We start from the raw sequence: 14,067 nt of genomic DNA, 5'->3' as shown, positions 1-14,067 counted from the left end.
AGGGACGCACTGGCGTATTCATATTACCTGCTGAAGTGGTCATTCCGTTAGATACAGGCTGTGGACAGCAATCTTGTGAAGCATTCCTTTTCTCGCTCAGCAAAAGAGCCATTTTATTTTAATGCGGCGTTTAAAGGGCAACTCCGACGTTTATTTTTTATTCACCATATTAAGATGTTAACACTTTCAAATGCATTGCCAGTCCCGTCATCGGTACGGGGGTTCAGTTTGCTTAAAAACTCCTCAACAATATTATCTCGCCAACAAACGGGTAGCTGTTTTGTGTGACGTCACGATCAGTCGACGACATTAGATCCTACAATACCGTAGAATGTAAACAGGAAGAACGCGTGCTAAAGACGCAGTACACGTGGTGCTGATGCGAAAAACAAAAGCAAAGCTGACGATGTTTCCTGATGACGCGGCGAGTTTTTTTTCCAGCTCATTTCGAACTAGACAGCGGCGATTTCGGCGACTGCATGAACTCAGAAGGATCGCCGTCTGCTGCTTTTTTTGGCCATCCGCTGCCCCGCGAGGCAGCTGGCGTGCCCAAGCTCAACACATTGCGCTGTGGAAAGACGAAGAGAAGTGCTAATTATCACGTCTGTCAAAACGATCAGTGTCGACCATCGTCTGGTAGAAAAACGAGCCAGCTTCGTCGTTTCGGAGCGAAGTGGCGGTCTAGTGTCTGACATCACAAACACAGGGTGGCCAGTAAAAAGTAATACATTCGTTGGAATGAGTTGGGAACGCGCAGCCAGTCTTTAAAATTCATTTTCAGGAAAATTATATGACTTGTAGCCATACGGTTTGGTACGGATATTGATAGTGCAAAAACGAACGTATATTCAAAATTTTATTAATCTCAGTTCACATCTGAAGATGGCCGAAGTTTCCCTTAAAGTGTTCCAGCTTATCGCGTCCTGATCGGTAGAGGAGCGCTGGGAGTCACGTACGCAGGGCTTGCCCAGAACACGCCAGCTCTGAATTATCTTAGGCAGCCATATGCAAGCTGCAGCTGCGGGGAACAGCACACCGAGACGTTGTTGTCGTAATTGATATCGTAACAGTCGGAAAGTGGCAGCTGCACACGCAGGGTGCTGCACTGACAACGACTGCAAGGTATATCGTTGCGCACGAACCTCCCCGACGAGTGTTCTCCATACATACGCGGCAGTGGCCTGTTGGCGTGACGCAGCTCGGGAGGCAACTGCTGCTGTGCAGAAGGAACAGCGTCCCGAAAGCTACCAGGCATCTCACTACGCTGGCGTGGTGGAGCGCCACCAGTGGAAGTGAATGTAATACTTAGATTTTTTTTTTTAATTTGGCATCGGACCACCACCGCCAGTACGTCAGTGCGACGTCCTGAAATATTTTTTTGTGGTGGGGGTGGGGGTGGGGGGGAGGGTTTAAGGGGCCGTTGTGTCCGAGCCTATTAAGCCTGGGGCTGTATTGAATTGCTATGTAGTCCATCTTTACTAGTAGAAAATTAACCAGGCACCGAGGTATTGTAAAAATGCCTGACGTCTTGTCGACCTGGTGCGGCAACTTAAAGACGACGTCGCTACCCCGTCTTTCTTTTTGTTTTTGTTTCTGCCACTTTCAGGCTTACTGAGTCTCATCTCAAGCGTGCCGTTTTCCGTATTGTAGACGTGTAATTCGCTGATGCAGCTCGAACAACTTTATTCGTATTGTTGTACCTCAGTAAGTTGTCGGTCGGTGAAAGTAGAGGGAACATTAAGGAAATGTGCTCCGAGTTGTGCCGGCTTACCAGTTCCAACAGAAACGGGGCCGTAGAAGAGCCGACCCGGGTGCCCACCAGGCAGGCGCTGACTCCGACCGTCCGGTACAACGTCGGGAACACTTCGGCCGCGAAGATCCACACCAGCGTCAGCGAGGCAGAGGCCAGCATCTTCCCACCGATGGCGCACATCTGGCGAGGCACCACCCACTCTAGGCAAGTTTTGGGGAGAATGCAATTACGGGGATGAACATCCCGAAGCTACCCACGGGCGGCTTTTCAGTGCATTGGTTCCTTTCATTAACATTATGGTCACTTTTATTGCGAAAGCAATACTGCTCGCACTTTCGGCCCATCGGGGGTCGTGGCGCCTCCTTACTCAGCTGCGCGTCACGTGACCGTGTGACGTCACGCCAGACCGAGAGACGGGGCCCCAGCTCGCGGCATCGATGGTGGAGGCGAAGCCTTGCGCGCCGCTGCTGCAGCGCTACCGAGAGAGGGCGTTCGCTGGTGTGACGTCACGCTAGGAGGATGAATGGGGCTACAGCTCGGCTCCTCGCAGTGGTCGGCGCGCTGCCTTGCGCTATGTCGGATGATGTATAGCCATAAGTTTAACAAAGGGCAACCATGTCCCCACCATCAGCCGAACCAAGGCGCAGCCAAGGGTATTGCTTTCGCAATCTTCCAGGCTTAAGCAAGCTAAGCCTTCAGCCAATTTTTTTCTTAGTTCGAGACCTGTCAACCCTCGTTTCCAACTATGCTATTCCATGCTCCGCTGTCTCACTCACGCCTGCTTTCAAGTGTGATAGCGTTTCATTGGTTACTTCCCAAGAAGTTGCCATGTCGCAACAATGAGTGAAGGATTGCGAGGAGGAAAGTAGATTGCTGTAAAGCTGCGCGCACTCTAACGTCACAGGTGAAAAATACCCCCGTGGCCTTTCCGCATATGGCGAGATGACGTCACGCTAGCTGTGGCTTAAGCGCTGACACCGTCGCTGCTGTGCTGGGCACAGGAAGTTTCCCAACTGCATGCATGTTCTTCTCTAAGTTGGCTGAGTTGCCTTTTGGAGCGAAAAAGAAAGTGTTTCTCATTGCCTTCCTAACCATAAAAAAAAAACACGTCTCCCAAAGTCGAACGGAGAAAACTACTCTGCGCTGAATTTGAACGTCGCCGCTACGCTGACGAAAAACGAGAAGTTATAGACAGCGTCGACGGCAACAAAAATAAAGAATCCGTGACAACGATGCAACACATGAAAGAAGATAACGACGTGGCGCCTCTCTGACTAGCTACAGCATTTGAACCTAACGAATCGCATGTAATTAATTACATTTCCTCGTTATTTATATTTGATTGATTACCTTTTTTTACTCAGTAACGTTCACTGCAATTGAATTGCTTTTTTTTCCCGTAACCAATTACACGTAGCCAGGTACTTTTTTCACGACACAAGCTGTAACAAACGACTCAGCATTTAGTAGTTGAATTCGGTGGGACATACAGTAGAACACCCGCGGTCGCACCACGTGTAGCAGCCTCAGGAATGCACATATGCAGACAGCCCGTCCTGGGCACTCGGTTTTTGGTTCCACACTTTAAAGCTCCCCCAGTGTTTGCCACGCATATTGAACCTGTGCTCCTATTATGGCTTCATTACAACGATGTTTTCGGATGTTGGTGCCAGGAAATCGCCTACGGAAGACTTTTACAGTTTTTCACTGGCCCCATACCGGGAGCGCGTTCTCCGAGCCCCAGCAAAAATGAAGCACTGTGCTTCATAGAAGACTCAGACCCAAGCATCGCGGCACTGAGTGACCGCAACATTGTGTGCGCAAAGTTTTTTCGCCCCTTACAACAGCCCCGTCTCCCCCCACTGATACAGAGTCCTTTAATGTGGTCAATTTATTTATTTACTTACCCTCAGGGCCTTTCGTCATTAGAGAGGGGAGTGGGTTATACAACAAATAAGAGGAAATATATTACTAGCCTATACACAATATTTGCTAATTATACAATGCTAGCTGAAAGTACGAAAAATACAGTAATATAACATGACATATAAAAGTAACATTAAAAAGAAAACACCAACAGAAGTTGGTACAAATGTTTGCTATTATACAGTGTTAGCTGTGTTCTTCGAAAATTATCTTTGTTATTAATGGAAACAATATCAGAAGTTCATTCCAATCTTTGGGCGTACGTGACAAAAATGAGTGTAAAACATATGTCGTGTTACATGCAGCGATCCTAACTTTATGGTTGTTTAAGGAAAATGTCAATTATTTTTGGCTGAGCTGGATTTGCAGCAGGAAACTTTAGGAGACCATGAAAAACCGCTCTTTCTCTATTTCTCTCTTGGAAGTAACGACCACTCCTATACGGTGTTTTCTGGCGGAATTCAAGTATCGTGGTTTAGGCCGTCGAATAGGCAATCAAACGTACGAAAGGTGATTAAATTCGCGAAAATTGTGAGTATCAAGTTCTCCAATCTAAGGATTCGATTTGTACTGAAACTTTCGAATATTGTCACAATCTCTTTCGTATTATCCACAGTGCGTTCGCTTCTATCGGCGTCCATACATGTTGACTTTGGATTTATGCGCTGCGAAGCGGGATCTCATTTTGCATAAAACCACATACCTCATGTGCCCTCATATCCATATGATCATATGAGTTCCTGTATGAAAAGCCGTACGGTCCAATACGGAGAGATACAAATGAGAGAAGGGTAGGGAGATTAACCAGTATGGAACAATAGAAACACATATGACCATACGGGAATTACGCTATGGAACAACTGAGTCGTGTATTCATTCCAGAAAGGATGCGACGACCGGCCAAGCACCAAACAAATCAAGCCGATTATTGCACACGTTGGTCCATGGACGGCCACTTCGGCAAGCTACTACTGCAATTTTTTGCATGAAGAGGGCCGCCAAGCCTTCAGTTATATAAACCACAGTGCCACAGGGCAAGCTTCACAAAAAAAAAAAGAAACGAATCGCGACTTTAAAGGGCCCCTCACCAGATTTGGAAATCAGAAGCAGACCAGCATTTCGCGTAGAGCATGTGGTGAGAATCGTGTCAAGAATGTATCAACGGCTGCACGGCACTGAAACATCCGAAATTTTACAGAAAAAGCCTTGCGCCCTCCCTCTACGAGGAACCACGCTTCTAGTCGGACAGTCAAGGTCACATCCACAAATGCCTTTATGCAGGACGCACAGTCCACGACATCACCGATTGTGGTCTGTGACTTCGGTCATTCAGGTTATGCAGAGGAGGAGGAGGAGGAGGAAAACCCTTATTTGCTCTAATTGGTTAGAAATTAGCGGTGGAAGATGTGGTCGGCCGTCTTCACGGTCTTCTTCCCCATCTGCGCAGGGTCGACGCCCCTATTCCAGAGCACCACTGCAGGTGGCTACTCGGTGAGCGTGCCTTACTAGTCCATGCTGGACTTTCGAGTCGCTGCTGGAGAGCACCCTCTCCCACTGCTCCGCACTCGGGTCTTTTATTTGAAGGATTATGCAGAACGCGCAACACTGTCACTGGAAGTCCGCAACGGCGCCGCAAAAGTAAAAAAATACAAACACGAGAAACATTCCACGGATGTCACACAACACCCATTTCTTCTTCCCGATTGGCCGCTACCCTGGGGTCCACACTTAAATATAGAACTGGAAAGTGAGGTCAATGTGATGGTTAATTCATTGCGTAGGGGCGGATCAGTATCATCCATGCTAAATGTTCCCAATGCCTTACTTCGACATTAAAATAGCATACTCTGCACCCATCTTACACGGTTTTTCCCACACGTTGGAAAAACGACTCTAAAGATTATTAGCGAAAGGTCTTCGTATATGCCTAGCATTTCCACGAGTGACTTCTATATGTAGCTACCTGGTTATTACCTAGGCTTGCCAATCACCATTTTCAGCTCCGAGAATTTCAGAAATATGTCGGCATTTTTTTTCGGCTTTAAACCCAACATGAAAACCACTCATTGACTTTAGACGCATTGAGCATGGACAAAAGTCGTGTCCACAAAAAAACTCGAGAGCCTCTCCATTTCCTGCCAAAGAATGAGTTTTGGAAATCAGATGTCGAATACCCTCCATGGCTGCTTACGCTCCCGAAAATAGAGTTGGCGGTAGTTTGTATAATTAAAAAACGACACACCTTCATTAAAGTGGCTCAACAACTAGCACTATACCAAATATATATGCGGTATTCAGGAGGTACGAATTTAAACACGAATGACGCCAGTATAACAAACTCTTCAACTTCATCATTTGTCAGCAACACTTCAATAAACAAAAATCATTTAGGTTATCTAATACAACGTCGGCTACAATGGCTGAATTATTCGCTATCCTATGTGCCTTAAAATTTACGACTTCTGTACGTGAGGCTCCAAAGTAGGCAGACTTCAGCGACTGCCCAGTAGCAATCACATCACTTTGCAGCACTAAGTTAAAACAATTTTTGCTGTAATAATTTAATGAGAGACTCAAAGAGCAACCGAACCCAGTAGGCAACCGTACTTTAAGGACATAGGGCCGCTGTAATATTCAATGCAGCACAGCAGATGATGCAGCAGAACGATAACAACGTCTCAGAGACGATGTGACTTCCCTCACACTATCAGGAAATGAACTGCGCTGCATTCTAAAGGCAACATCATTCAAAATATCTAAAAGGATGGTGCTTTACCAAAATTCTAAGGGCTTTGATACTGAATTCGACATTCCACTACCTTCAGATAGAAACAGAAATGCTTATCCATCGGTTACGACCGGGAACTGCCTACACAAAACACTCTTTTGCACAGAACTGGCCGCGCTGAAATACCTCAGTGTGGTTCTGGCTTTGTTGATGAAGACACACGTGGCCTTCTAAATCTCCCGAGTCATGAAACTCCAAGAAGCCTACTTAAATAGCATTTAATCACGTTAGAACGTAAACCTGTCAGCTTAAGTAAAGACATTATTAGGCCCGCGGCAAATAAGAGCCATACAAAAGTGCGTTTAATAGCGTTGAAGAAATGTCGTGAGGACAGCGGCATTTTTAGGCGTTATTAACGCACACACAATCTTGTGGTGTTATTTTTATTTGTATGTGATAACATAACTGTATGTTGTATTTACCACTTTTCAAGAGCTAACGAGCACCGGCGCTGCATTCGTGCACTAACATCAACTTTTATCATGTTAATATATTTAAAAGAAACAGTAGATCGGAAGAAGGAGACGGGTCTTAAGACGTAGTCGCGACGCGATCCTCCGGTGTGAAAGAAAGCAAGAGAAAAAAATGTCGCTTGGGCACACTAGCCGAGGCAGAAGGTTCAGAGTGCCTACGTTGGCAATAGAGCTCGCCTCCTGGCACCATGGAAAAGCGACATTTCGGTTACTCCCTTTATCCTATAATAATCAACCAATTTGAAAATTTCTTGCGGTCGAACGTTCCACAAGTGGCAGCCCACAACTTCCAGGGCACAGCCAATATTTGAGACGAGGAGCAGCGAGGAGGCCCCTTAATAGGCATAAGCGTTCGGTCGCATACCTGGCGGCAGTACGGCGACGCTGATTGCGCATGCTCCAGCGATGCCGTACACGGCGAGCATGGTCCAGCGCCTGCGGCACCACCGGATGGCCGCGTAGCAGATGACGACAACGGGTAGCTCGGCGACCGCGGCGAGGACGAACGTCAGGTACGGGTCACCGCCTAGGTTGGTCACCGAGAGCTGCAGGCCGTAGAAGATCATGCCGCTCGCCGCACTGCGAGGAGACAAGCATGGATTGGTCATATAAGTGGCTACTTCCTCCGTGGTGCTGCAGGCTATGCGCTGCCTCGTTCCAGATTTAAAGGCACAATAAAAATTGGTGGCGCATCCATTCTTAGACCATGAATGGCGATGTTATTGCGATTAGCTGTCGTTCTTGTGGTGGGTTTATAATTTGTGTTGATATGTTGTATATGTTATGAGGATTCTTTATCGCCACATCAGCAGACACACGAAGGGGCAATCTTTCTGACAGCCTCAATTACGAAAAAATTACGGCAGCACTCGTCTCCCGAGGACTCTCGACGGTAACGCGATTAGCTTTCTTGCAGTGCACCGACACACCACATTAATGAAGTCAAGTTTGTTTAACATGCGTACTTGTCATTCTGAGACCTGCGTTTTCTTTGGTTATGCGTGGCATGATCCAGTTTCCTCCCATGTCGCTATGGCACTCGCTTCCCAGAGTAACGCTTAAGCATGGTGGCATGACGACATCGCAACGACTGTATGACACCAATGCACTAACTACTATGGAATGGAAAAGAAGGAATGACGTCGGTGGAACGACAACTGCAGTAGCATGACAATAGCATGATAACAATGGATAACTATTCTTTGAAATAATAACTTTGGTGCAACGACGACAAGGTGACGACGCCGACATGAGGACAATTGGATGTATGACGGCTTGGCGTGACTACGATGCCCTGACGACTACGACACGGCGACGTTATACGACGACAAATGAATGATAGCGGATGTCTGAAGACGACGCCACGACGACGATGGCATGACCCACGGCGGCATAATCACGACCGAATAGTGGCCTCAAAGTTATGATTGAATGAATAAGAATAATTGATATCGATGGAACAACGAACGCAGCATGACGATGACGCGTGGATGATAATGGGATGAAATTACTGAAGTGACGGCACTGGTAAAATGACAGCGACAACGACATGACAACGACATGACAATGGTATGAAGACGACTGTTTGACGACGACGGCATGATGAAAGTTTATCACGTAGTTAGAGTAATCTAGACAGAACGACCGCGACAACATCACGAACACGGCATGACGGCGAATGCATGATGACGACACGCGGACGACGATGGCGTGACAATGCTATGAGGACAATCGGATGACGATGAGTGTATGACGACAATGGTATAACGACGACTGTATCATGAAGCTTATAGGATGACGATGGTGACGACGACGGGTTGGCGACGACTGCATAACGAGAGGTTGTTGACGACACTAGAATGACGATGTCGCAACGAGGACGACGGAATCACCACCACAACATGACTAGTGGTCCAAGCTATTAGTCAACTTGCCCCACCGGGTAGGCGTAGAAGCCATGACGACAACGGCATAGCGAGAGACACGTGACAAAGATGAAACGACAATGACGGCATCAGAACAACGAGCATATACATAGTGAACGAAGCTGTTAGACAATTTCGCTCTCTTGGTCGGCGTAAGGGGCCAGATAGATAGGAAAGATAGATAAGCTCAGAACGTCGGAAATAGACGAAGAATGCTGATCGCATTCGTATTGATTAAAGGGACACTAAAGGGAAACAATAAATCAGTTTAGACTAATAAAGCATTGTTTGAGAACCCTGCAGGTAGTCATTTCAAAAAGATAGTTTGAATATTAGATGAGAAAATGAAGGTTCAAGTATCAGTATTTGAATTTCGCGCCGAAACCCCAGCGCCGGCACGTCAGCGTGACGTCAGGGATTCCAAAGTATGTTTTCGCATTTGGGCCGCGTTGGCTGAATAAAGGTTCCCGAAACTTGCCATGTTTAATGCTTGGTTCCTTCAGAACACAATGAAGTCAACCTGTACCGCTATACATAATCAGTAGGGCCTAGAAAATACCATCAAAATCCAAGACGTCACAGCCCCCAGGTGCGGGAACTTAAGTAGGCGTCGCCACCTGTATTTCGTTCTTGAGCTTTTTCTGGCTTACCAAACATCTTATCGTTGTAAGAGTGGTGTTTTTGGTGTTGTAGAACGGTAATTTACTGATGCAGAAGAAATAATTTTTCACTTTAGTGTCCCTTTAAGAAAGGTGTCAGGCAGACGACACACTCTCTTCCATGTACTTCACTGCATACTTAAAAGATTTATTCAAGCGGTTAAACTGGTATGGGGATTAGAAATGATGATCAACATGGACCATCTCAGCAACCTACGTTTGCAGATGACACTATCCTCATTATTGATTCTGGAGAAGACTTGCAAGAAATGATCGAGAATGTTAGACGTCAAAGTGCAGGAGTAGGTCTGAATATTAAAACAAAAAGTATATGGTAATGTTCGATGTTCTCATGATAGAACAAGATTTGGTAATACTCTGTCAGCCTCCACAATTGCTAGAAGAATACCTTTATCTAGACAGGCCACTTAGTCAAGGAGATTCGGATAACAAAGAAACACAGAGAAGGTTAAAAAGGGAGATAAATTGCATAAGGCGAATATTGCCAAGTAATCACAGGCAGGTTACCGCTATCCTTGAACAGTGTGACTGTCCCCGCGGCATTGAACTTAGACGATCGTTCACCAGTACGCAAGGTCGCCTGGACACTGACCATTATCCGTTCTAAACATATTAGTATGTCGATCTCGTAAGCCATCGGATCAACTTCAACAAAGACAATTCTATATACACTTTTTTAAGCCCTACGGACCTGCAAGAATGCTTGTAGCCAGAATTCGTATTCATTGTGTGGTGTCTGTGCTGTGATTATGTGCAGTGGCCGTGACTAGTTGCGATTGTGTGTCTGTGCTCTCTGTCTCGCTCTCTGTACTTTCTTCTTGCCCCTCCCTCTGCCGTTCCCCAGGGCACGGTAGCAAACCAAATTTTCCGCTCTGGTTAAGCTCCCTGCCTTCCGCCTTTCTTGTTTCACTCTCTTGGACCAGAAAAGCGTACAATTTTCCGTATACCGCGAACTTCTGTTATAGGATAGTAATGACGTGTCACTTACGAAGCGTAGACCAGAATGCAGGTGTAGAGGAAGACCCTCCGACTCCTCACAAGGTCCAAGCAGCCGGCTTTCTTCTTCGCCGCTTGCTCTTGCTGAAAAGTTGCGCAGCAGTACAGGGAGCGGAAGAACAAGGTCGTCTGATTTAAGGAACGTAAGACAGCTTCATCTCAATACACCCTGTTATTAGGAAATGAAACGGAACACAAATTGAAGGGTCTGAAGGGTTTTGGAAAGGCAGGAAGGTCAGCATGACCCACGTCTGGTTAAGAGACCGAATGAAAGAACGTGGATATAATAATGATCGTGTTCTCATCCTAAAATACACATTGAGACAACCGCAGTAACCCCGAGCTCTGTCGACCACAGCTCCGACCTCACAGCTAAATATGACGGACAACAAGGTATTCCTAAGCGTTACAGCTTTTGAGGTCGTTCGATTCAGTGACTGGTGCGGGGCGTCACTTCAATGGACCGTACTCTCGTAAAACGCAATTCGCTGTACTGAGCCGTATGAAAGCGTGAGAACATGATGATTATGATGGTGATTTTTCAGCATTCCTTTTGAAACAGAATGGTCACAAGTAGTCATCAAGCCTCTTTGAATTATTCGGGTGTGCTGCATATACTTTTCGTTCAAGAATTTTCGTATACATCACCTTATCGTTTTACTCTTCTTCAAAACATCGCATGTTCCTTGTGCCACCTGTAACGGGTACTTTAGATATTTCTTATCTCGACTCTTGACCCGTTGATGCTCCGTACACTTTAAATCCGGGTACTTCTGGAAAGTTTACGTTACCTACGGGCCTCATTGGGCTGATAGCTTCGTATTTCATTAGTATGTGCACGGAGATATACGGGTTTTTGCTGCAGCAGACATGATGCCACATCTTAGTTGCGAATATTTGTTCGGGTTTGTTTTAGTCCTTAGCCAACCAACTCGAGCCTCAAATAGTAAGACACTCCGCTTCGTGTTATCGTAAAGATTTTCCCTTCTAATTTCTTCCTCCCCATTCTTGTATATCTCCATGGTATTTTTTTTAATTCCATTCATTGCATCCAATTCACTGTCTCTGTTTCTGTCACTTTCTTCTTGAGGGCTACTGGTCATCTATCGACACTGACAATTACCCTTTACTTGGTTGCCAACTTTCTTGGCCGATTCCTAAATTCTGTGACCACGCTTTTCAGGCACAGATACTTGTGCACTTTAGCCGCCCACTTATTTTCATCCACGTCCCTGAGTCTTACTTCAAAACTAATTTTGCTCTGCCCTTTGACTTCAGAAGAGGCCCCACCAGTGTTACACTTCAATGCCTCATTTGTGGTTTTTCCTTGGGCTTCCAAAGCTAGGCGGCCTACCGATCATTGGGTAACTTCAAACCCCGACAATATATCCGATTTCAAGCACGGGATTCCATTTGTGAACGTTAGAGCCGGCACCATTACTCCTTTCCAGGTTCCATGCACCAGCTCATATTTATGGCGCTCCCAAAGTGCTCTACATTTCATTATTGCTTCAGTCCGCTTCCCTTTTATTTTCAGACTTTTTTTGAGTGATGGAGTAAGTCTTTCCTTTATTTATATATACGTATGCGGTATTTATATCACTTGACTGTGGGTATGACTTGCCGTTGAATGGATACCACATTATTACTTATGTCTTCATTAAAGATCATAATTCCCGATTTCTCTGCGCTAACGCAAGGCCCCGATTTGTCTCTGCGTTGCCGCAGATATTCGAAACTCTCTGTAAATCTATTGCATCGTCCACTAGGAGCACTATGCCGTCCGCATGCATCAGTACAGGGACCTTTGCTGCACCCTTTGCCCATTACTCATGTAGGATAAACCAAACCATAATTCATTGTTTTCCCGTCGTCTTTCTATGCCCTTAACATGAAGCTTAAACAACAATGGAGACGGAGGACATCTTTGCATCAGTCCTTGGTAAACTTACTCCACTTCACTAAGCTTTCGTCGTTCCCATACCATTTGTACTCAGTTGCCCACCTTATATATCTCCCTCACCAGGCCCACAAGATTGTCATCTATACTTTCGTGCTTGGGAATATCCCTTAACAATTCCCTATTTACCTTGTTGTAGGCTCCCTTACTATCTAGAAATGCTATCTATAAAGGCCTATTCTGACCTACTGAAATTTGTATGCACTGAGCTAGTACAAACATGTAAGAGAGGGCTGCAGAGTCATTTTGCGGCTGTGACTACTTGCCTAATGTTCGACGATTTGTATACTTATGGTTTGGCAGAAAAGTAAGATGCTCCTGCAAGATTATGTGTAAAAGTGCAGAAAAAATGTATATTTAACTGCGGCACCTTCCTATCTACGTAGGAATAGCTGGCGTTCTATTAGCGCGCAATCTCCTAATAGACTGTAAAAAAATATACTTATACAGAAATGTCACCTGCAAGATTTTTTTCCTTAGTTGCCCAAGCACCGAGTCAATGTCGTCGACTGGCTGTCCGTTGTCAGCGCAGGCCTTCAGTATGACCTTTCGGGCCGCAGTCATTTTTCCCGTGGCAATCAACCAGCGCGGAGACTCCGGCAAGTACCTGAAATCATTACGCAAATAGGTGTATTACACACATGTTTAAAATAGGGGCAAGCTTAGGTCACCCCAGTGGTTAGGATATTGTCATTGCTCATGTGCTGAATGCCAACCACCCTTCCTTGGGTTTGCGTTCATGTCATTTCCCGGCTTGTGTTAGCGTCACTCGCCTGCAGCGACTTTGCGGCAAAAGGAACACAGTCACAAATAATTACAGTACGTGCACTTTGTGACACGCTTAAAACTCTAGCTGAAGTCGCGAAGTCGAGCTCGACTCAATGCAACCGCAATCGTCGGCAAGGCATTCTAAATAAGAGTGCACGCCGACCGAAATCTTTCCACTGTGGTCGTACTTGGCCTCGCGTTAAGAACGGATCGTGAAAAGAGCAGCGGTGTCTTGTGGTTAAATATTTGCCATTTACATCCGATGAGGAGAGGCAATAGCCCACACCATAGTTTGCTTGTTACGAACGCGACGTGTTACTCAGAAATCATATAAGATTTCGTGCTTGACGCGGAGCCGTTGATTCGATGGTTGCCGTTAGGCACGTCAAGATGCGTAATCACGCATTTCTTTGTTACTTGCGACAGCAAGTTCTGCCTAGTATTTGCACTCGTTCGCGTCATGCTGTCTGAATCGCATTGCGTGTTATTTGTCTAATAACGGGAAAAAATATACGACTTAAAAATGCGAAGATGCACTACAATCTAGAAAGTAACAGCCGGTAATTGGCGAGCACGTGCTGGAAGAAGCCGCCATTACATGGTGCCACAGCTAACTCGGAGACTTCACCAACCGCCCAGTATCCTCACCAAGATATCCTCCTATCTGCGCCTCGCTTGCACGAATTTGTCGGCAAGGACCGCAATCGACGATCGGTGAGAGAGAGAGAAAGGCAAAGGAAGGACAGGGAGGTTAACCAGAGATTATCTCCGGTTGGCTACCCTGTACTGGGGGAGGGG

General features: G+C 46.0%; 1 protein-coding gene across 1 annotated transcript in view; it reads right to left on the bottom strand.

Moving 5' to 3' along the window:
* Positions 1–14,067, bottom strand: part of LOC126529204 (organic cation transporter protein-like) — a 45,287-nt gene that overhangs the window by 7,034 nt on the left and 24,186 nt on the right. Inside the window, exons 5-8 of the mRNA XM_050176801.3 lie at positions 12,961–13,108; positions 10,534–10,625; positions 7,305–7,519; positions 1,772–1,953 (exon numbers count right to left, since the gene is read on the bottom strand). Of these exons, the coding sequence (XP_050032758.1) occupies positions 1,772–1,953; positions 7,305–7,519; positions 10,534–10,625; positions 12,961–13,108 (637 nt within the window). The remainder of the gene's footprint in view (positions 1–1,771; positions 1,954–7,304; positions 7,520–10,533; positions 10,626–12,960; positions 13,109–14,067) is intronic.

This window comes from Dermacentor andersoni, chromosome 8, assembly GCF_023375885.2.
Source record: "Dermacentor andersoni chromosome 8, qqDerAnde1_hic_scaffold, whole genome shotgun sequence".
Classification (NCBI taxonomy): domain Eukaryota; kingdom Metazoa; phylum Arthropoda; class Arachnida; order Ixodida; family Ixodidae; genus Dermacentor; species Dermacentor andersoni.
The sequence above is the reverse complement of the archived record's forward strand: the minus strand, read 5'-3'. Positions and strand labels throughout refer to the sequence as shown.